The sequence below is a fragment of the Pollicipes pollicipes genome, unplaced genomic scaffold (assembly GCF_011947565.3).
Source record: "Pollicipes pollicipes isolate AB1234 unplaced genomic scaffold, Ppol_2.1 Scaffold_4740;HRSCAF=5597_pilon_pilon_pilon, whole genome shotgun sequence".
In the NCBI taxonomy this organism is placed as follows: Eukaryota; Metazoa; Arthropoda; class Thecostraca; order Pollicipedomorpha; family Pollicipedidae; genus Pollicipes; species Pollicipes pollicipes.
In genome coordinates this window covers 24,696,721-24,718,820 of record NW_023596545.1, presented here as the reverse complement: position 1 = coordinate 24,718,820, position 22,100 = coordinate 24,696,721, and the positions used below count along the sequence as shown (strand labels likewise).

At 59.2% G+C, this 22,100-nt stretch overlaps 1 protein-coding gene across 1 annotated transcript in view; it reads left to right on the top strand.

Moving 5' to 3' along the window:
• LOC119098083 (thrombospondin type-1 domain-containing protein 4) overlaps nucleotides 1-21,821 on the top strand; it is a 33,598-nt gene extending 11,777 nt beyond the window's left edge. The window contains exons 2-12 of the mRNA XM_037221011.1: nucleotides 9,363-9,567; nucleotides 12,882-13,048; nucleotides 13,720-13,915; nucleotides 14,815-15,015; nucleotides 15,482-15,611; nucleotides 15,986-16,187; nucleotides 17,136-17,315; nucleotides 18,031-18,186; nucleotides 18,737-18,983; nucleotides 20,437-20,646; nucleotides 21,034-21,821. Of these exons, the coding sequence (XP_037076906.1) occupies nucleotides 9,363-9,567; nucleotides 12,882-13,048; nucleotides 13,720-13,915; nucleotides 14,815-15,015; nucleotides 15,482-15,611; nucleotides 15,986-16,187; nucleotides 17,136-17,315; nucleotides 18,031-18,186; nucleotides 18,737-18,983; nucleotides 20,437-20,646; nucleotides 21,034-21,143 (2,004 nt within the window). The 3' untranslated portion in view covers nucleotides 21,144-21,821. The remainder of the gene's footprint in view (nucleotides 1-9,362; nucleotides 9,568-12,881; nucleotides 13,049-13,719; nucleotides 13,916-14,814; nucleotides 15,016-15,481; nucleotides 15,612-15,985; nucleotides 16,188-17,135; nucleotides 17,316-18,030; nucleotides 18,187-18,736; nucleotides 18,984-20,436; nucleotides 20,647-21,033) is intronic.
• Nucleotides 21,822-22,100: the final 279 nt, after the last annotated feature.

The following is a 22,100-nucleotide window of genomic DNA, read 5'->3' as shown; positions in this document are numbered from 1 at the left end:
CCAAGGGGATAGACCAGGTCACCAGCAGGCCAGACTAGGTCCAGTCACGGCACGAACCGGCCAGTACGCCGTGTTCCGCAGGACAGGCGGGACCGAGGGACAGTTCAGTGACGTCATCGCCAGCCCACAAGCCATCCGCAGCGGCAGACGCCGCGGTTCCGGGGAGGGGAGCCGCGTGATTAACTATGGGTCGGTGTCATAGGTGGCGCGCTCGGGCGCCAAAGTCAGCAGAGCCGAGCCGCCGGCAGCCGCGGGCGATCAGGGTCGACGTTGAGCCAGCCGGCGGCCGCGCCTTGTTACTGGGGCCACGAGGCGGCGCGTTTGCTCGAGATCGGGTGCAGAGGGGCTGCTGCGCCAGGGGTAGAACCAGAACCACCTTCTGCTCCCCCGTTTTCCGAGCTCCGTGTTTTAGGTCCGAAGGTGAGGATGCCTTCGCAAGTCGGGGTGTAAGCGACGCCAGTCTTCCGCGACCACGGGTGAAGTAAAGTCCTCAGTGTGATGATCCGCACGTTGCTCGTCTCAGATTACGCGCATTCATCGGAACATGGAATAATGATCCGTAGCATTCCTCGGCGCTGGGATTCAGCCGTGCTTACATCCGACGTGCCAACATGGCTATTATTGGCCCTTTGCGCGAAAGGATGACACTATAAGGGTGGTGACCTTATGGTCACCACTTAAGGGTGACCTTAAATGGTGACCTTAAAGGGCGACCTTATCGGCGCCTCTGCAGCTCGCGATGTGGACGGGTGTTGCGCCTGCTCAGCGCCCGTGCTGAGCCCCAGGGGGGCGGGGGGGGGGCTGACAAGCATGGCTGCCCCGCCCGGCGGTGTATACAGCCAGGGCGTGGCACAGCGAGACGAGCACAGCTCAGCAGCACGGCTCCTGAGCGGCGCCTGTCGGTGGCAGGGACACAGCTGAGGAGCTGTGGAGACACACCGTGTGACCGCGGCTTGCGGCGGCCACCGTGAATAGAGGTGTCGAACACTCGGCTGGCCGTGATGGCGGGTCGTGACCAGCGGCTCCCCGGGGCCTCTCGGTGGTGGCCAGCATCTCCTCGTCCCTATCGGTAGTGGCCAGCAGCTCCCCGGAACCTCTCGATGGTGACGTGCCGTTTCTGCAATCCGGCAGCGGCTGACAGCTGACATTCGACTACAGACAGAGCCGCCTCGACAGGGCCTCCCCTCGGTGCAGAGCGCCGCTTGGATCGAGTCGCCAGAAGTCAAACCCTAAGTGACGTGACGCGGCCGTGACGCCGGCGCAGGACCGCCCAGTGACAGACCATCACTCGGACCGGGACCGTGACGGGCTGTTCATCGACAGGACATCGCTCTGGACAGCGACGGCGGACGGCGGCCCGCGGAGTGCCGCAGGAGTGCCGGCCGCCGAGAGAGCGCTCTCTCGCCGCCCCGGGCCGGCGCCCCAGCCCGCCTCTCTGTCCTGACCTGGCTCGTCGCCGCTGCCACCGCCGCCGCCGCCCGCCGCCGTCCGTCAGTCGGCCGTCGCCGCTCTGTCGGGCCTATTTGTATTTGGCCGGCGTGCTGGGCGCACCATCAATAAAGGCTTAGGCGCGCCGGGGCCGACCGGGCGCTGGCCGCACCAAATAGAGCGGGCCGCGGTCGGCCGCCGCCGCGCCGAATCGGCCAGTCAGCGGCGTGTGGACGGCGGGTCGAGCCGGCACCGGGCCGGGGCGGGGTCGGGTGAACGCGACCCGCTCACAGCCGCCGACGGCTGCCCGGCGACGCCCACTGGGTGACGGCGGGTCGGACGGTAGCGGCCATTGATGCAGGGGTGACGCATCCTGGCATGCAGCTTGGCGAGCGAGGACCAACTAACGTGATTTGTTCATCACGTGTTGAAAACAAGGGTGTGCGGGCACGTGTTTCACAAGTCGTGCTGAATGGAGGAATGTATGTGGATTGCGCGGACGGGGTGGATCTGGAGAGATGCACGCCAATGGTGCTGAATGGGGAAGCTTGGCCCAACCGATACCTGGATGTGTACGCGTTTTGGTAAACAAAGCCGAGCTTCTGGAACCCTAAGCCAAGAAGCCCAAATTGTGAAACCTCAGACCAAACTTCCTGCGCCCACCATCTTGCCCGCAGCGTAGGCAGCGTTGATGTGCCGCATACAGGGTATGGTCGCTGGCCTATAACCCCCCACATGCTTTCTGATCGGCAGTGCACTCTCAGTTCCGTACCGGCTGGGTGCCGCCTGGCAGGGGCGTGTTCAGTAGTCAGGAGGCCGACGAGCGAGTGGGGGCGGCGCCGGAGACGGGCCGTCGGCAGCGGGGGCGGCGCCGGAGCCGGGCCGTCACCAGCTCGTTAGCAGGCCGTTAGCAGGCCGTTAACAGGCAGACGGCGATCCGGGCGGCAGTAGCAGGCGATAATGAGGAGGCCGGCTGGCTGATCGGCGCCTGATCACCCCCCCCCCCCTTCTCGATGCCAAGGCAGGACGCTGGCGGCGCGATCTCATCGGCTGTCACACAAGAGCAAGGCCGACGGCTCAACAGCTCTGCAGATACCACAGTCTGCGGGCCTGTCCCTGTCCTCGGCACTTTCTCGTCAGGACACTGTGTACAGCCCGATGCCCGTCCTCCGTACTGTCTAGCCACTACCCGCAATGTAGTTTGCTCTGCTGTCACCTGTCTGCGCCATTGCCTCTGCTGCCGTACTGACCGCTATCTGACAACACCTCAGGTCACGCCCTTGGCTGTTGCTAGGTTTGTCTGAGTTCACACGGGGCCTGGGCATTGCAATGTTTGCACTGCCTTCCGTGATCCCATCTTTGGAATTATATGTACAATTGTGCATCCTGCTATGCAGAATGATGCCAGATGCTAAGAACTTCGATAACGGCCGCTCATCAGCGATCTCTTCCAGCCACACGCGACGGCGTCAGCTGCGACGCAGTATTGCTACCATTTCGAGCGCGTTTTCTCTCGTTGCTCGGCCTCTGCGTCGACTCCGTAACCGTTCCTCCGTGGCTCAGTCGTTGGTGCGGCGATGGGCCGACGACTGGCCGGCGTGGGTCGCTGCCGTCCGACCCGCCACCGTGGCCCCCTTCCCCATCCCCCGCCCCGCCCGGACACGCGCAGGGGGCCGTCCGAGCCGGTGCATGGCGGCACCTCATTACAGCCGGAGCGGCGCCGGGCGGCACGCCGCCGGTGCGCAGCAGCATGTGGCGCCGATTCAGTGCGCACGAGGAGGCGTGGGACTGTCGCAACGCGAATGACAGAGGCGGAGCTAGTGGTGTGACGGCAGAGGCGGACCCAGCAGGTGACGCTGTAGCATGCTCCTCGGATGGAGCCACCTTTTTGTAGAGCTCTGCAGTATTTCGTGGATTTCGGGATTCGGTGGAACGAGGTTAAGATTAGAAAATAAAGGAATTAAAGCGTTGGTAGCAGATTGGAAAGCCTATGCGCGATTTGATGCACCGGAACTAATCGTGTTTGTCGCTGCCACTCACGCTGTCCAGTTAAGGAGATTCTGCTGCATGACTGTGCATCTCGGGCTGGTGTAAAATCTGAGTCCTATGTGGAACAGGAAATGACGTGGAGATGCTCAGACATCAAAAATGCAACCGCTGACGACATCCAGAGAATGTCTTTGCGCAGTTGCTGTCACCATGAATATGCCTTGCATGCACGGTTTGTTTACTTCTCAGAGATCAACACTGGTATCGAAAGAAATAATGACAATGAATGATAACTTTTTCGAGAATCCCCAACGTACTAGTTAAATGTGAATGCGTTACGATATAACGCGGACGTCTTTATCATATAAAGTGAAATTTTGTTGAATGACTGTTGCAAAACGTATTTAAGTACTTCAGTATAATTAATCTGTTGCATACATTATTTTCCTATGCATAATCGGGTTATTCATACAGTAGGCAAACATGATTAATCATAAGATTTAAGGCGTCCTCAATTAACTACGATTTTAAATAAATAGCTTAGCTTAAGTGACCGCGTTATGCACAAAGTGAAGTTGCGTAGTAAGAAGCGTGACGGGGCTGTAGCCTGTGCTGTTCCCCTGAAATGGACAACCGGACGTGACAACAGTGGGGATGAGACTTACTATTTCAGTCAGTTTGCCTTGTCATCAAAAACCAGCCTCGAGCTGTCACGACAATGTCTAATCCAACGCCGCTTGCAAAACCATACCGTGCGTCTCCGCCCTGTAGCCTATCACTAATCTGTCCAATCACAACCATTACAAGGCAGCACTTGCAGCAGGTGGGCAGCCGTGCACCCCGGAGCCGGGCAGCGGCTGTATCTGAAGCCCTGTGTCTGACACCACGGAACCGTACAGCGGCTGTGTCTGACGCCCGGAGCCGAACAGCGGCTGTATCTGACGCCCTGGAACCGTACAGCGGCTGTATCTGACGCCCTGCAACCGTACAGCGGCTGTATCTGACGCCCTGGAACCGTACAGCGGCTGTATCTGACGCCCTGGAACTGTACAGCGGCTGTATCTGACGCCCTGCAACCGTACAGCGACTGTATCTGACGCCCCGGAGCCGAGCAGCGGCTGTATCTGACGCCCCGGAGCCGAGCAGCGGCTGTATCTGAAGCCCTGTGTCTGACGCCCAGGAGCCGTGCAGTGGCTGTATCTGTCGCCCCGGAGTCGGACAGCGCCATATCTGACGTCCCGATGCCGAACGGCGGATGCATCTGTCCCCCGTAGCCGTTAAGTGGCCGTATCTGTCTCCCCGGAGTCAGACAGTAGCTGTATCTGACGCCCCGGAGCCGGACAGAGGCTGTATCTGACGCCCCACAGCCGCGCATCGGCTGTATCTGTCGCCCCAGACCCGGACATTGGCTGTATCTGACGCCCCGGGGCCGGACAGCGGCTGTAACTGTCACCCCGGAGCCGTACAGCGGCCGTATCTGACGCCCCGGGGCCGTACAGCGGCCATATCTGTCTTCCCATGCCCGGACAGTAGCTGTATCTGACGCCCCGTAGCCGTACATCGGCTGTATCTGTCTCCCCGGACCCGGACAGTAGCTGTACCTGGCGCCCCGAAGCCGGACAGTAGCTGTATCTGGCGCCCCGAAGCCGGACAGAGGCTGTATCTGACGCCCCACAGCCACGCATCGGCTGTATCTGTCGCCGAGGATAGCCGGCCGGACGGCGCCGGCGGTGCCTCATGTCGCGCGAGCCTCCACCGCGCCGCTGCCGTCATATGTATTTAAACACTGATAGTTGGCTGCCCCGGGGGAGCGGGTCGTGTGACCAGATTCCTGGAAGGGCGGCGCCTCCGTCTGCCCTCCGACGGCCGCGCTCGTGGGCCGCTGAGTCAGGCGGGCGGCCGCGGCGGGTGAAGCGCCGGCCGCGAGGCTGGTGACGCTGCTGCAGATACTGCCGATATTCGCCTTCCACGTAAACTGGTGTGGATTCGATCTTTACCACCGTACCCACAGTTTCCGGCATGCTGCATGAATGACAGTGATCGACTAGGGGGCTGACCCACACGCCAAGCGCTGCCAGAGTCCGGAGCTGGCGGACGGCTCCGTCGTCTGGGGCGCGGACCCTGGCGTCAGAGAGTCCGGAGCTGGCGGACGGCTCCGTCGTCTGGGGCGCGGACCCTGGCGTCAGAGAGGCCGGAGCTGGCGGACGGCTCCGTCGTCTGGGGCGCGGACCCTGGCGTCAGAGAGTCCGGAGCTGGCGGACGGCTCCGTCGTCTGGGGCGCGGACCCTGGCGTCAGAGAGTCCGGAGCTGGCGGACGGCTCCGTCGTCCGGGGCGCGGACCCTGGCGTCAGAGAGGCCGGAGCTGGCGGACGGCTCCGTCGTCTGGGGCGCGGACCCTGGCGTCAGAGAGGCCGGAGCTGGCGGACGGCTCCGTCGTCCGGGGCGCGGACCCTGGCGTCAGAGAGGCCGGAGCTGGCGGACGGCTCCGTCGTCCGGGGCGCGGACCCTGGCGTCAGAGAGGCCGGAGCTGGCGGACGGCTCCGTCGTCCGGGACGCGGACCCTGGCGTCAGAGAGGCCGGAGCTGGCGGACGGCTCCGTCGTCTGGGGCGCGGACCCTGGCGTCAGAGAGGCCGGAGCTGGCGGACGGCTCCGTCGTCTGGGGCGCGGACCCTGGCGTCAGAGAGTCCGGAGCTGGCGGACGGCCCCGTCGTCTGGGGCGCGGACCCTGGCGTCAGAACAGCCTCTCACTATCGACTGCAGCATGCCGGGCGGGCTGACGAGCGTGGCCAGTGACAGGCAGTGTCAACACGCACGCTTCTTGATCAGCACCGTTGCAGCTTCCTGTTCAGGCTGCCGAACCGGGACTGTTTGCTGCTCTATGCGACGTCGCTAACGTAATTTCCAGCGATGATTTTGTCGTCCAAACGCTCGCACGTTATCTGAGGTTGACAATGACCTGGTCATACGACCCATCTATAGCGTACAAATTCCTCGTCCAGCTGCATACCTGCGGCCGGACACTGTCAAGCACCTTCATCTGTCTATGACGGACGGATGACCCACTCATGCATCTTGTCTGCCGGACAATGACCGAGTCACATGTCTTGTCTGCGACACACAATATAGCTCATGCAGGCGCCCACCCAGTGACAGACAATGAGCCCATCGGCCGGACAATGATGCGGCCCGGGCCGGCCTGTCCGACGGAAGGCGGCGGCACGGCGCCGCGGCCGGCGCCGGCTCCGTTTAAACGACAGACCACCTGCGGCCGTCCGGCCGACGCCAAATGAGGCCCGCCGCCATACATCATTAGACTTTCCAGCGCGGCGGTGCGCGAGCCGTCCCCACGTGGGGCCGAGACCGATGTGCGCCGCTCTATCGGCCCATCTTATCGGCGCGCGCGCGCGGCGTATATGGCTGGCGCCGCCGGCTGGCCGAGCTGCAGGCGGTATCCCGGCGAGAGTGGTAATGGAGCGGCCGGCCGCGGCGGCGTCGCCCGCCGGCCCGATGGAGACGTGAGCGCCGCGGCGGCGGCGGCCGTGGCGCCCCGTCCGTCCGGGGCGACGCGGCGAGGACGGCGCCGGTGACCGCAGACGCCGGCCAGCCACGGCGCGGCGCTCCGCCCGCCGCTTCTCCGCTGCAGCCGCAGCCCCTGGTGCCTGGCGGACAGCCGCATGAGCCAGCCGGGCCCGGCCGCCGCCCGTCCTGTCCGGCGCCGTGCACGGCATGGGCGACATGTCATACCACCAGCGGAGCGCGGGCGGACGTGCCAATACCGGGCCTCTGTTCGAGACGTCACCTGACCGCCTTCCGTCGGGGAGGCCGACCATAAATACAATGGGCCAGGCGCTGCGGGCAGCGCAGCTGGAGATGTGTGATGCTCGGGCGGCCGCCAGCCGTGGTCCTTCACCAAGGACAAAGAGGAATGCGGATGACCTAGCTGACCGATTCCCACTAAGCAGAAGGAAGTCAACTTATTATCGCGGAAAAGGCTTGGTTTGTCCAGACGCATGCTGTCAGTTTCCTGGAGCACCAGCAGCAAGTCGCGGTCACGGGCCGACGACCGCTGACCACGGCTGGCTCCGCTTCAGCCCGCAGCGCCGACAGAGGGGCCGTGGAGGGCGAGCGCGCCGACAGACGGCCCGAGTCGAGCGCTCATGCCGCCCACGTCGGCACGTGCCCCGCCTCAGCGGCTGCTCAACACGCTCCTCGTTGCGCTGCGTCACCGCCCGTCGCGGCATCGCCGGCGCCGGTGTCCGGCTGACCGGTACGGCCGCACGGCCGGTCCGCGGGCGCCCAGACGGGCCCGCCGGGGCGGCGGCCGTAACGCCGACCCGTATTTGCGGCGGCGGATGTGACGGTTTGTTTATGAGCGCGGCGGCGCGGCGTAACGCGCTGTCACCGGCTAGCCAGTTGAGGAATGTTGACCGACGCGACTCGCGACACACCGACACACGGCTGGGCGCCGCGTGACGCTCGAGGATGCTTGCAGATCGACGCTGGTCGACGAACTCCGCTCGGTTGTGGTGCGCATGTTTCGTCCGATACTGACACGGTTTGCTTAGCGCTACAAACTTTAAACTGGTTTGGCTCCTGACATACTAAAATAAACAGTTGTGGCACGTGGATGATAACCAGTTACAGCGTCAAATGTTAAGTTGTCCTTGGGTTTTTAAAGCGGCACACCAGCGCCCAAAATTACTGAGTGCGTAGATATTTAACGAGTCACAGATAAGTAAACTAAACCTAAACATCGTCTAACAAATGCGACAAAGTTGAAAAGGCTTTGCGAGTCGTGAATAATCGTTTAATGGGCTCATTGTTATTAAGATATGTCGAAGGAGCCTAACCCTGGTTACGGGAGAGATGAAAATATCGTGAAATGCGTCAGTTCGTTACAGATCGATCAATGAATTTGTGTGAAACATCAGATGTTTATTGAAACATTTAATACAAGTCCATTGTTGGAAATCTTGCTACATATGTCGTTCCTTTCATTGTAAGATCCATGGTATGAGTAGTAACATAATTGGTTAATATCGTGACAAAGAAAAAAATGTCAAACTTCTTCGTGTGCGTAGCAAGCTCTTTCCCTTTGGCAGATTCCGCTCTTTTAACTCAGCTTTTTATGGTACATGTCGATGTAAATGATCCCTTCCTGTTGGGCACAGGGGTGACCAGCGCGATGGCTGCACTGGGTCTTAATCTGGTCGATACTTTCAGTCTTTTAAATATAGTTTTAACGATATTGTGCCAGTCTTGGCGCCAGTCGTAGGTCTGAGAGCCGACACCAAAGCGATTAGCCTCTATAAATTACCAATGCTTTTTCGCGTAGTGTAACATCACGTTTTACACGCCTGCCTGTACACACTCATCCCATCACCCACATATTCAGTCGTGCATATGCCGATCCTTTGTCTCGCAATAAGCATGCAGGAGATGTCGGGGGGGGGGGGGGGGGGGGGGGGTCACAGGAATTGTCGACCACGTTGCGAAGAGTATTGCGAGAGGAGGCTGCCGTTTATAATGCAGAGAACATACTCAGATGGTGAATGGTTGGAAAAGTTGATGTTGTAAAGGTGACGGAACAAACATCTATGGTTGAAACATGCCAGAATCATGCCAATTTTAATGACAATCAGTCTGGTGGATGCTCTATCTGCCAACTTACACTTTACCCCCGCTCGCGCGGCACGCTGACGTATTGGCCACCGATGATTTCCCCGCCCCTTACGCCGTGTGATTGCGACAATCATTGACAACCTAACGAGCTGTATGCATTGTATGTAGTCCCTAGCGGGCCAAGAAACCATAGTCACGCATTCACACGTGTATACACCCCGCACACCCATACCTATACCCCCCCCCCCCCACACACACACACACCAGCGGTGTAGAGACGCTCGGTGGGCTTGCACTGATGCTGTTGCACCTCCGCCGGCAGCATATCGCCTGCGACGGCGTGGTGGGCTCGCCGCGCGTGCGGGACGCGTGCGGCGTGTGCGGCGGCAGCAACGCCACCTGCCAGATCATCTCCGGCATCTTCACCGAACCGTACCTGGAGGCCGGCTACCGGCTGGTGGCGCAGATCCCGGCCGGCGCGTGCAGCATACACATCCAGGAGATGGGCATCACTGACAACTATCTCGGTAGGCGACGGACATGCGTCACCGCCCGACTGTACTGCGGCTGTGGACGAATTCGTCACCGCCCGATTGTACTGCGACAGTGGACTAATTCGTCACCGCCCGACTGTACTACGGACAGTGGACGAATTCGTCACCGCCCGACCGGGCTGCGACAGTGGACTAATTCGTCATCGCCCGATTGTACTGCGACAGTGGACTAATTCGTCACCGCCCGACTGTGCTGCGGCAGTGGACTAATTGGTCACGCAGAGGAATCGAGCAAGTTCCTGATCATGTACCTGGGGAATGTCATCGTGAGGTACCAGGGGCCCGTTACGCGTACGCGTGAGCCGAGAGTCGTTTTAAGTTTTCTTGTAGCGCATGGCACCAGCTGCACAGTTAAGTCTGCATATCAGTTAAAAGGAATCCATTCTTAATTGTTCACATCGATTTAAACACACGGGCTGCTTGAGAGCTCAGGTTTTCCTGTTAACCACTGAGTCGCGATGACAGGCTCGTCATCACCTTCACGCCTGAGGAGGCTGTTCTCAGGCACGAGGGCGGATAAAAGAGTGACCTCTGAACGTGATTCATGGCGTGTTTGTGCTGGCCACTGGCGGTGCTTGCACTACAACGGCCCCAGGCTACCAGCGAAGCTGCAGCGAAATCACCAGACTGATGTTTATATGATGAAATAGGACCCCTGCCGGTCCATAAGACAGTCACAGATCTCCCGCCGTCGTCCGCCTTATTCCTGCTGTTGCTCACTGTTATCTATGGCTCAGCGTAAACACGAGATAGAATTCTTAAGTATGGCGAAGGTATGCAGCTTGTGTCTATTTGCAGCTGCATGAAGCAAAACAGCTGGTGCATGCATTTTTATCCGTTTTGAGTGTTGCTGTTATGGTGCACCGTGTGCAGGTGCAGTAAAATTTTTAGGTCCTCAGTGGCTCCAGCCCGCGGTCTATTTACTTTCCAAAACTATGAGCAAAACGCATTTCTTCTTCTAAATCATGCTGAACATGCCAGCTGATGTAATCCCTTGCCTGACGTAAATTCAATAGCCCTTGAAAAGCAATGCTTTTTAGAATAATTATTCGGCCCCGCGTATGGTCATTGCTGCGGGGATGTAACCGCGTTTAGATATGGTCATCTTCAAGACGGCTTAAGGTGGCTGATGTATGGTTCTTGATAGAGCACAAATGTCGTGACTTCGGAGACACCTAGCGATTATGCGGGCAACGAAATGTTTTGCATAGTTGACTGTAGCTGTGCGATGTTTTTCTGCAAACGATACAGTGGCATTTCATACATAACGAAACGTTACGGAACACCAGGTGACCAGCACCCCGTATTCTAAAAACATATATACATAGATGTCTTAAAATTCATTTTAGAAATGAGTGTTCGTGCCGCCTTGAAGCGCACGCTCGTAATTACCTAGGGGATTCACCCGTCTTGTTATCAAACCATGAACACATCAAATAATATATATATATATATATATATATATATATATATATATCCATTGTGTAATGATAGCATATCATGCTACACGCGTTCATGTAAGCGTGGATAGATACTGACACGTGTCCCCCATCGCAAAATCCTACGTACGGCCCCAACGCCACCTGCCTTTCTTCTGCATCGCTCACAAATCGCAGCAGGTGTCGCGAGCCAAGTATTCTGTGACACAAAATCGATGCAAGCGATCTCGTTTCTGGATATCTTAATAGCATTGCAAGATCAAACTCTGAAACCCTCGGCAATTCGTTCATTGCCTGCTGGTACCGTAATTTGAACCGTCTGATACCTGTTAGGGTTCGCACCACTAACAGGCCTTCCGCGGCGGAAGACCCTCCGTGTGCCCGTGGGATACCCCGCTCACAGGCCTCCCACGGCGGAAGACCCTCGGTGTGTCTGTAGGATACCCCGCTCACAGGCCTCCTATGGCGTGAGACCTTCCGTGTGTGTGCGGCATACCCCGCTAACAGGCCTCCCACGGCGGGAGACTTTTCGTGTGTCTGCGGCATACCTCGCTGGCAGGCCTCTCATGGCGGAGCACCATCCGTTTGTCTGTGGGATACTCCACTCACAGGCCTCCCACGGCGTGAGACCTTCCGTGTGTCTGTAGGATACCCCACTCACAGGCCTCCCACGGCGTGAGACCTTCCGTGTGTCTGTAGGATACCCCACTCACAGGCCTCTCACGGCGTGAGACCTTCCGTGTGTCTGCAGGATACCCCACTCACAGGCCTCTCACGGCGTGAGACCTTCCGTGTGTCTGTAGGATACCCCACTCACAGGCCTCTCACGGCGTGAGACCTTCCGTGTGTCTGTAGGATACCCCACTCACAGGCCTCTCACGGCGTGAGACCTTCCGTGTGTCTGTAGGATACCCCACTCACAGGCCTCCCATGGCGGGAGGCCCTCCGTGTGTCTGTAGGATACCCCACTCACAGGCCTCTCACGGCGTGAGACCTTCCGTGTGTCTGTAGGATACCCCACTCACAGGCCTCTCACGGCGTGAGACCTTCCGTGTGTCTGTAGGATACCCCACTCACAGGCCTCTCACGGCGTGAGACCTTCCGTGTGTCTGTAGGATACCCCACTCACAGGCCTCCCATGGCGGGAGGCCCTCCGTGTGTCTGTAGGATACCCCACTCACAGGCCTCTCACGGCGTGAGACCTTCCGTGTGTCTGTAGGATACCCCACTCACAGGCCTCTCACGGCGTGAGACCTTCCGTGTGTCTGTAGGATACCCCACTCACAGGCCTCCCATGGCGGGAGGCCCTCCGTGTGTCTGTAGGATACCCCACTCACAGGCCTCTCACGGCGTGAGACCTTCCGTGTGTCTGTAGGATACCCCACTCACAGGCCTCTCATGGCGGGAGGCCCTCCGTGTGTCTGTAGGATACCCCACTCACAGGCCTCTCACGGCGGAAGACCCTCGGTGTGTCTGTAGGATACCCCACTCACAGGCCTCCCATGGCGGGAGGCCCTCCGTGTGTCTGTAGGATACCCCACTCACAGGCCGCCCATGGCGGGAGGCCCTCCGTGTGTCTGTAGGATACCCCACTGACACAGTCACAGCAAGAGCGCGCAACTGTTAGGTGACTTGTCGAGGCATGTTCACGCCATAGTATCGTGATAGTTACCTCATTCTGGGTATTGCCGCATACACAGCTAGCACACAATGCGCAGAACTCAAACTCGGTCATCATCGCTAAAGACTCAACGCGCCACCGACCTCACCCGCCTGTCGCCCGCTCCGACCATGACCACGCAGCAGCAGCCTCCTGACCACCCCCCCCCCCCCCCCCGTCGTCGCCAGCATTGCGAGACATCCACAGCCGGTTCATCCTGAACGGTGACTGGAACATCGACAACTCCGGCACGTACAAGGGCGCCGGCGCCAGCTTCGGGTACCAGCGCCAGACGGAGCGCACCGGCGAGCGGATCTCAGCGCTGGGGCCCATCGCCGAGCCGGTGGACATAGTGGTGAGAGCGTCCCCCCCCCTCCCGTCTACCGCCCATGGCTAGTGCCGGTCCGGGGGCGGCGCCGGCCGCTTGTTGAAATGTAAGCGACCTTGCGATGATGTAGGTGACACTGACCCCTAGGTACCGTGGTGAATAATACAATATATACATGTGTGTGTCTATGCATATACGCATGCGTGCACGCATATAAATGTGTGTGCGTGTGCGCAAAATGCATGACATCCGGTTCCCTTGTATAAATGCATTCTATGCCTGGTCAGTAATGGAAGTTCGCTATAATTTGGCCTCACTGTTATGAATGTGACACCCTCGGCATACCTGACAGTGACTCGACTGTGACACCTCCACTAATGGAGCGATTGATCTGCGATCAACACTGATTGATCCAGAACTATCATCCATACCGAATCAGTACTGATGAGTCTGTAACTGTCATCGATACTATATCAGTACTAATTAGTCTGGAACCGTTATCAATACTGTATCAGGACAGATTGGTCTAGAACCATATCGATACTGTACCAATGCTGATTAGTCTAGAACCATTATCAATAGTGTATCGGTAGCCAACTAGAACATTACACAACCTCTGCTTGCCGTGTCTTGCCAAGTCTTGCATGGCAGCGAGTCCGCCCAGCATAGGGTCACCGCCGGCGTCTGTGGGCTGTCAGATCCTGTACCGGCAAGCCAACCGCGGTATCAAGTACGAGTACGCCATCAAGAGGAACAACTCCCTGAGCTCAGTGCTGCCCCGTCTGCCGAGCGCTACCGGTGTCGCGCAGGTGCCGAGGCCGACGCTGGCCGACCAGCAGCGCCAGCCGGCGCCCAGCGCCGTGGCGCCACCGCCACCGCCACCTCGCGCCAGAGGTGCGAACTAGAGCTACGCCGGGGACCGTGTTCTGTGCCCAGTACGCCCGCCGCCCGCCAGGGCTGCGCTGCGCGCGTTCTTGTCATTCCTGGGCTCTCCTATTGGCCAGTCAAACACCTGCCTAACATTGTAAGGTTTTAGCTCTGAGTAATCAATATATTGATAAATGTTTGTGCACAGATGCGGGACAGCAGCCGTCGGAACGTTCCAAAAAGACACAAAGTTCTCTATAAATTTGATTATTTCCATGCGATACAATCAACTCAAATTGGAATTTTCAGGGTAATTGGGTAGGCCATGACCAATCTGGAGGATTTTCACGCCTATGCTTGATTCATCATGCTTATTTTACCAATGGCAAACGTCATGTAAATGCATCAAAGTATGCCAAAAAAAGGTCGACGGCCAGTCTTATTTTGTGCCATGTTCGAAATATTAACTACACTTTTGCAAAGCCACTATCCATCACCCTCCAATATTACGGGAAAGGAGCTCTGATTTGCCTATAACCCCGACTCAGCCATACCCAAAGAAAGAAATGGGCACAACACGTTCACCTGATCCTTCCCATTAACTACTGTATGCGGATATATGTGAGTGTACCGTACTCTTGAATGCTTCAGGCGCGAAAATTACATAACCGGTATCCGCGTAGAGTCGATGCGACACATCGAAAAAGGAAACAGCTGCAAAGGCCTCCATCTCGATGAGAGCCTGTGTAACTGTTGCGGGTATTATTGACACCCAGCCGCAGGATGGTGTTGAAACCGGAAATTTTGTGAGATGGTTTGTCTTGCGTTCACCTCGAAGAGCAGCATAGCTCGCTGACGAATGCTAGGTGTTTCGCGACTTGACGCGCGAGTGCTGTCCCGTCGCCGACTGCTGCCGCTGTCGGCAGGCGGCGCTGGGTTTGTGTCGTCGCTCTACCAGCCGGCTCAGCGGCCAGTCAGGCCAGGCCGGACCCGGCCCCGGCCGGGGGGCCCCTCCGCCGCCGGCGCCGGCGCCCGGGCCGGAGCCCGCCGACGCCGTCGACGCCGACGCAATCGGTTCCAGTGGGTGGTGACCGGCTTCTCGGCCTGCAGCAGGTCGTGCGGCGGAGGTGAGACGGGCGCGCCACCGTCAGCTGGGAGGGCACGGCGACCCCGCACGACGCTCGCTGGAGTGGTGCGAAGTTGTGTCGCCTTGCGCTGCCTGCTGTGTCATCGGCCTTAGAGACATGCCCCACACCTCAAGCCCAGTGAACCGACAGAGATCTTTGTGATACACACGTCGTTGAGGGGCACGCCATGTATTGATCGGAGGCAAGCCACCTTCACCTGACTTGCGGTCCGGGGGGAGGGCAGGCTGGTTCGCGTAGGTTTGTCTCTTGCGTGAATTGTGGTGCTTTTAAACCATCTTGACGCGTGTTCGGTGGATAAGTTCAGCGCATGTTGTGTGTTCAAGTGTCGGTCATGCGTGCGGTCGCCGCAATCATTGCCGAAATCGCCTCATGTAAGGTGACAACAGACTTCACTGACAGCTGTCTCATTGGTAAAGGCTTCAGCCACATCAACCCCATTCTCCAGGAACGCAAATCGCCGAGGTGGTGTGCATGAGAAGGAAACGGAAGCAGCTGGCTCGCAACAGGAAGTGTGACCCCCGCCGGCGACCGAAGCCAAAGGCGACGCCGTGCAACACCTTCCCGTGTCCAGTCAGGTAAGCGGGGGCCTCTGTTGCCATTGGCGGACTACATGCAAACGGAAGCAGGGCGATGGCATCAAGCTGAACACTTCTGCTCTCGCCATTGCATTGGGCTGTTCAACTGACTAAGAAGCTCCGTTTCTCGCACTGCATCTAGCTGTGAATCAGTTCCACATATAAAATTATGGAGCAGAGCCTAGGTTGACGAGACCTGGGATATGGAAGCGCTTTTCCAAACAGCTCGAATTGTGAATTCAATGACCTCGTAACTATACTGCGCAGCGCGAAAGGGTCCATAGGCGGCGACTACCTTGTGCGTCGCGCACGTCGGCGCATGTATGCGGAGGTGTGTCTGATCCACGGCGGCCGGGGGTGACTGTGCCAAGCAGCAGCTGGGAGCCGAACCCCTGGTCAGCATGCAGCAGCACGTGCGGCACCGGCCACCAGACGCGCACGTTCCTCTGCGTGCGCGCCGGCCAGCCGGTGGAGGTGACGGAGTGTGAGGGACGCCCAACGGAGCCAGAGGTGCAGGAGTGCGACGCCGGGCCCTGCCCGGCCAACGCCCGCTGGCAGATCGGACAGTGGAGTCCGGTGAGTGGCTGGTGGCTGGGTCAGGATGGGCAGTGGAACCCGGTGGGTGGCTGGGGCAGGTCGGACAGTGGATTCCGGTGAATGACTAGGGCAGGAGGAAAGGCAGGTTTCGACGGGCAAGCGGGGCAGATCGAAGTGTGCAGCAAGTAAAAGTTCTGTGGCAGACCGGCCGCGGGCGTTCGATGTGCTACGAGCACATATCAGGCATTGTAGTTTGGCGAATTACTTAACAGATCGGATGGGAGAGACCGATGATTTATTTGGGGCAGACTGGACAGACCAGTCCAATGTGTCAATGAAGAAGATTAAATGGCAGAATCTTGCGTGTCACTGGAGCAGATTGGAAAGCGAGGTCAAGTTACTCAGGCGGATACGACAATGCAGTCTGATGAGTCAATTAGGCATATCACGGGTGGAGTCCAGTCAGCTATTAGTTCTGAGGCAGATCGGACAGTAGAACCTGGTGGACAATGAGTTTGGGTTTGGTTGAGGAGGCGAGTTATTATGGAAGATAAGCTACTAAACGTGGAGCACAGAATAGAGCCACAACCAAAGTTGTGCAGCTACCCAATCATCGTAACGGCTTACAGCTGCGGGGGTAGGGTTGTTGGGGGTAGGGTTGTGTCCGCACACCTGCGCCCCCCGTGCGCGTGCTGACGGAGTGTGTGTGGCGCGGTGCTCAGTCAACTGTTGTCGGGGGGCAGGATCAGTGTCCGTACGCCTGCGCCCCCCGTGCGCGTGCTGACGGACTGTGTGTGGCGCGGTGCTCAGTCAGCTGTTGTTGGGGGGCAGGATCAGTGTCCGCACGCCTGCGCCGCCCGTGTGCGTGCTGACGGGGCGTGTGTGGCGCAGCACTCGGTCAGCTGCTGTTGGGGGCAGGATCAGTATCCGTACGCCTGCGCCCCCCCCCCCCCCCGCGTGCGTGCTGACGGGGCGTGTGTGGCGCAGTGCTCGGTCAGCTGCGACTGGGGCAGCCGGACCCGTCGCGTGAGCTGCGCCGAACCGGGCCGCTGTCCGGCGACGGAGCGGCCGCGCGACACGGCACCGTGCCGCCTCCAGCCCTGCCCGCAGCAGGTCCACAGCGACCACCGCCCGGCCGGCTGGATGACCACCGACTGGACCGACCAGGTCAGCCGCCAGCTGAGACCGGCACACGCGTCACACGACAGCCGGCGACCGGCACACGCGTCACACGACAGCCGGCGACCGGCACACGCGTCACACGACAGCCGGCGACCGGCACACAGGCCATAAGGCACATGGGAACAGGCGCGCAGGCCGCACGTCACATGAAGATGGGCACACAGATCACACGCCATATGAAGACTGGCACACAAGTCATACGTCACATGAAGCCCGGTCCACAGGTCACACGTCACACGAAGCCCGGTCCAAAGGTCACACGTCACATGAAGATCGGCACGCAGGTCACAGCCTCATGACAGACGGCATCCGTCTGTCATGTGGGTCACGAGTGAATGTACACCCGTCGGCCAGCGCACAGAAAGATCACATGTACCAGGCAGCTGACGACCGGCGTGGGGGCCGCAGAGGTGAGGCGACAGGCTAGTTACAGGACAGGCCCAACACGCACGGCGCGATGGATGCCACGGGTGGCGTAACCAAAGGGCTGTGAAGTCGTGCGTGAGACACGTCCGATTCTCAGCAGAACACAGCGTGCGGCGTTCAGACATCATGCATGGGCCACCATCGGGACAGTTAGGTGAGTCATGTTCGCACCATGGTGTGCAGGCGTGCAGATGTCTCACTAGTTCAGCGAATGAGGATCGAGACCCCTGCGGGGCGTTCTGTATGGAAGTGAGGCGTTGTTGGCGTGTTGCAGTGTTCGGTGGAGTGCGGCCAGGGCGTGCAGTGGCGCGGAGTCACGTGCGGCGGCGACGTCGGCCGATGCCAGCCGGGCTCCCGGCCCCAGCAGACACGGCCCTGCAAGACGGACCGCGGCTGCGGCGGTATCTGGTTCACTGGACCCTGGAGCCAGGTGAGACGGGCCCTGGAGCCGGGTGAGACGTGAGACGGGTCCTGGAGCCCAGGTGAGACAGACCCTGGAGCCCAGGTGAGACGGATCCTGGAGCCAGGTGGGACGTGAGATGGATCCTGGAGTCGGGTGAGACTTGAGACGGACCCTGGAGCCAGGTGAGACGGACCCTGGAGCCAGATGAGACGCACCCTGAAGCCAGTTGAGATAGGCCATGCAGCGAGGTGAAAGCATTCCTCTTCCTTTGTTGCGCAAGATGGCCACAGTAGCCAATAAAAACCAATAAGAATAATTGGAGCCAGGTGAGGGATTGCCGAACGATATATATTCAGAACAGGAACCGCTGGTTCAGTGGAGCAGCAGAGATCGCGGAATTCTGAGATTATGTTCGGAGCAGGGACCATTGGCAGCCGCCAACAGGTCCTGATTAGTGTGAGCGTTGCTAGACGCTTCTATCTGACAATGCCGTGACGACTGTTCACTGGACGCGAGGCCAATGCCGAGCCGCAGCGGCACCGCTGACGAGCCGTCGCTCGACGCCGCTCTCCGGCAGTGCTCCCACGAGTGCGGCGACGGCGGCCAGGCCACACGCACCGTGCTCTGCATTCGGCGCACGGACGCCGAGTTCGCCGTGGCGGCGGAGCGGGCGTGCGCCGCCACGGCGCGGCCGCCGGACCGGCAGCCGTGCGGCGGCGGCGCCGGCTGTCCGCCCCGCTGGTTCGTCACCGAGTGGGCCGCCTGCTCGGCCACCTGCGGCATCGGTCGGCAGCGGCGCACCGTCGCCTGTGTCGACGCCGATGGCCGCCGCGCCGGCGGCTGCCCGCCGGCCGACGCGCCCGCCCACAGCCGAGCCTGCCAGCTGGCCGACTGCCCCGAGATGGGTAGGTAACGCGGACGTAACGACCGGCCGCCGCCGGGACTGGAGGGCTCACCTTTGCGAACTTGCAGTGCTCAGTCTGTCGATGTCCGTGCGAACATTGCCTTGAACCGACTGTTGTGCATGTTTGTGGGGGCCAGCGTGTCATCGTACGCTGGCGTCGATGGGCGGTAACGGTGTGTCCTGGTCGCTTAGGTGGTAATTTTCACATGCGGGTGGAATGGCTCCAGTCTGCAGAGCCTGAGCTACGGTCAGTCTCGCTTGCTATGTCCTGACAACTGTGATTTCTGGCGTGTTTGTGTTGTGTTGTCGCTGAGACCGTGACGTCCGCTATGCGGCTCTGCCCATGCTTTGCGTTCGTGTCTGACGCGGGCGTGTTTAGGTGTGCACGACGAGATTCCTGTGTCGTTACCTCTTCCACCACGTAATCAGTCGGATGCGGAGGCGCATGCGCGCTAAAGATCCATGCCACTTCGAGATAGTCCACACGCCCACAGTGCTCCCACGGCAGTATGACATAGCACACACCTCAAACACATCAGGACGTAAACCGCTTCAAAGCATACGCGCACAATAGTACCTGTTGGCAGGCAGTTGTGAAACCTTTACACAAATTTTGTCGGGCATTAAAAGCTAAACGTAACTGCACTATGTTAACTTTGCATGCCACACGTATCGTATGCAATTTTAATGCATCGTTTGCCACGTGCTATCACTACAGCTTACCCTCGTGTGCTGTGTTAACACGCCCACCTGTCCGTCCGGCTTGCTTGTGGCTGCGGGCGTGCGCGTCCCGCTCACCACTGACTGCGCCTTCGGTCTGCTCACTCGCTGGTCCGGCCCGTAGCCGCAACGACCGGGCAGCCAGTGACGGAGGGCAGCCTGCCCACCGGGCAGACTGAAGCAGCAGGTAGCGCGCCGACCGCCGACGCCGCGTCACCGGACGGGACCCCCGCCGCCAACGGTCGTGGACGAGTCGGTGGAGCAGCGGCCGTCCATCCTGACGCTGGACGAGTCCACTTTGGGCGGATGGCGGGGAGCCACAAACGCGAACAAGTCGGTGGAACAGCGGCCGTCCGTCCTGACGCTGGACGAGGCCACTGTGGGCGGATGGCGGGGAAGCACGAACACGTGGATCACGGTGGATGCCCCGACGCCGACGGAAGCTGGGCCGGTGGGCTCGACAGAGCCCACCGGTGTTGGAGCCACTGAGCTCGGCTCAAGCTCCGAGCCAACAGCGGCCGCCGTGAGCCGTGAGCTGGAGCTCGGGTCAGGCGGCCTCGATCCCATAAATACGGCCACCTCGGCGGCGGCGACAGAGGCGCTGGCGGGTGGGGCTGAACCAACCCGCCTACCGAGTGAGACGCTGCCAGCAGGAGAGCTGGAGAGGGAGACTCCGGCGACCAACCAGCCGGAGGAGCAGCTACCCACGAATGAGCTGGAGAGCGAGCTTCTGGAGACAAATGAGCTGGATGGGGAGCCCCGCTTCACATTCGAGCTGGACGAGAAGCCTCCCTCCGCAAATGGCCTCCGGGGAGCACCGTTCCCCGGGCAGGCGCCAGCCGAGAACACATTGGTCACTGATGGTAGCGCCGCAACCACCGAGGGTTTGGCGAATCCACGCAAACACAGGAAGCACAAAGACAGAGGCGGGCGCCGTGAAGGCCGCAAAGAAGGCAGTGGCAGTGGTGCGAGTGCGAATAACACAGGTAGGCTACCGCCGTGTCTCGTGCGTGTCTGGCAATCCTATCAGCGAGTTGGATATTGTCGATTACTCTGGGATTCTTGCATTCACCATCTGCATATTAAATGCATGCAGCTCAATGTAAACAATTTTACGGGTGCACGTAGTTCGACCGAGCGGTCGGTGCACTCTAAAACCCAGATTGTCGCTAGGTTATTGAGTTTACCTTGCATGTGACCTCTTCACCTTAGCGAGCATTCCCCTGTGGTGACTGTTGATCTTCTTCCAGACTCCTGCACGGATAAGTTCAGCTACTGCTCGTTGGTGCAACAGGCAAGACTGTGCAAATACAAGTACTATAAAAACTCGTGTTGCGCCGCGTGCAGAGGCGCTCGGTAGACCTCCATTTCAGAAGTTGGCACGTGAGTGACGAGCACCAGCGCCATCTTTCAGGCGATTGCTGTGCCATCTGTGCGCTTACGGAGGAACTCACTCAAGCTAAATTGACTGACAGCGGTGGTCCATATACGAGTGACGTGCTGCGCGTGGGATGGGGCCGGCGGCCAGTGACGGCCACCAGAGCGCGGCGCGCACTGCTCTAGCTGTGTGAATAGTGCTGCCTGTCTTCTGATGAGGACACCTTGCTGTGCCTGCTTCTGCGCTGCCCGTGCGAGGTCGCCCTACCGGCGTCGGGCGCGGGTCCGTGGCTGGCGCTGCTCAGCCCGCAGCCAGGACCACTGTGTAGCTGACTAATAAACGTCTTCAGACGGCAGTAATCTCGGGCCGGCGCCGTCCTGTGCTGGCGCGCACCCGGCAATCTTCTCTGTACAGCTGCACGGACAGCCACTGTCAGACACCGTGTAGAAGGCTGAGCGCCGCAGCTCTTAACAGTGTTTCTATTACCTTGTTCTTAATTGAAATAGGCCGTCAGGTGTATTTATGGTAAAGGCTGGCGCACGTGAGTGGCTCGAGGCGGCGTGGTGTTTGATGAAGAAGTATGAATTTGACGATGTTCCGCGCCGCACATGGTTCTGTCTAATGTTTGTTGCTGAGAACACGAAAGAACATTGAGCATGATGTGTTTGTCGCTGACATAGCAGCATCGAAACTTCACTGGACTGGAAAGGTTTGCGGATGTGGTCGGGCATAGTTCGACGTTAATGTCTGATCTATGGTAAGCTGTCGTTAACTTATCCGTTTAACGGCCCTCCATCTTCTCTCCTATCCCCCCGGAACGTTGGCGTAGATAAGCTGCTTGCTAGCGTATTGACCCATTCTTGTCGATCTATCCACTTGGTCTCGGCGCCATGTTCGTGAGTCACATTATGTGCCAAAATTATTGTAAAAATAAGTCAT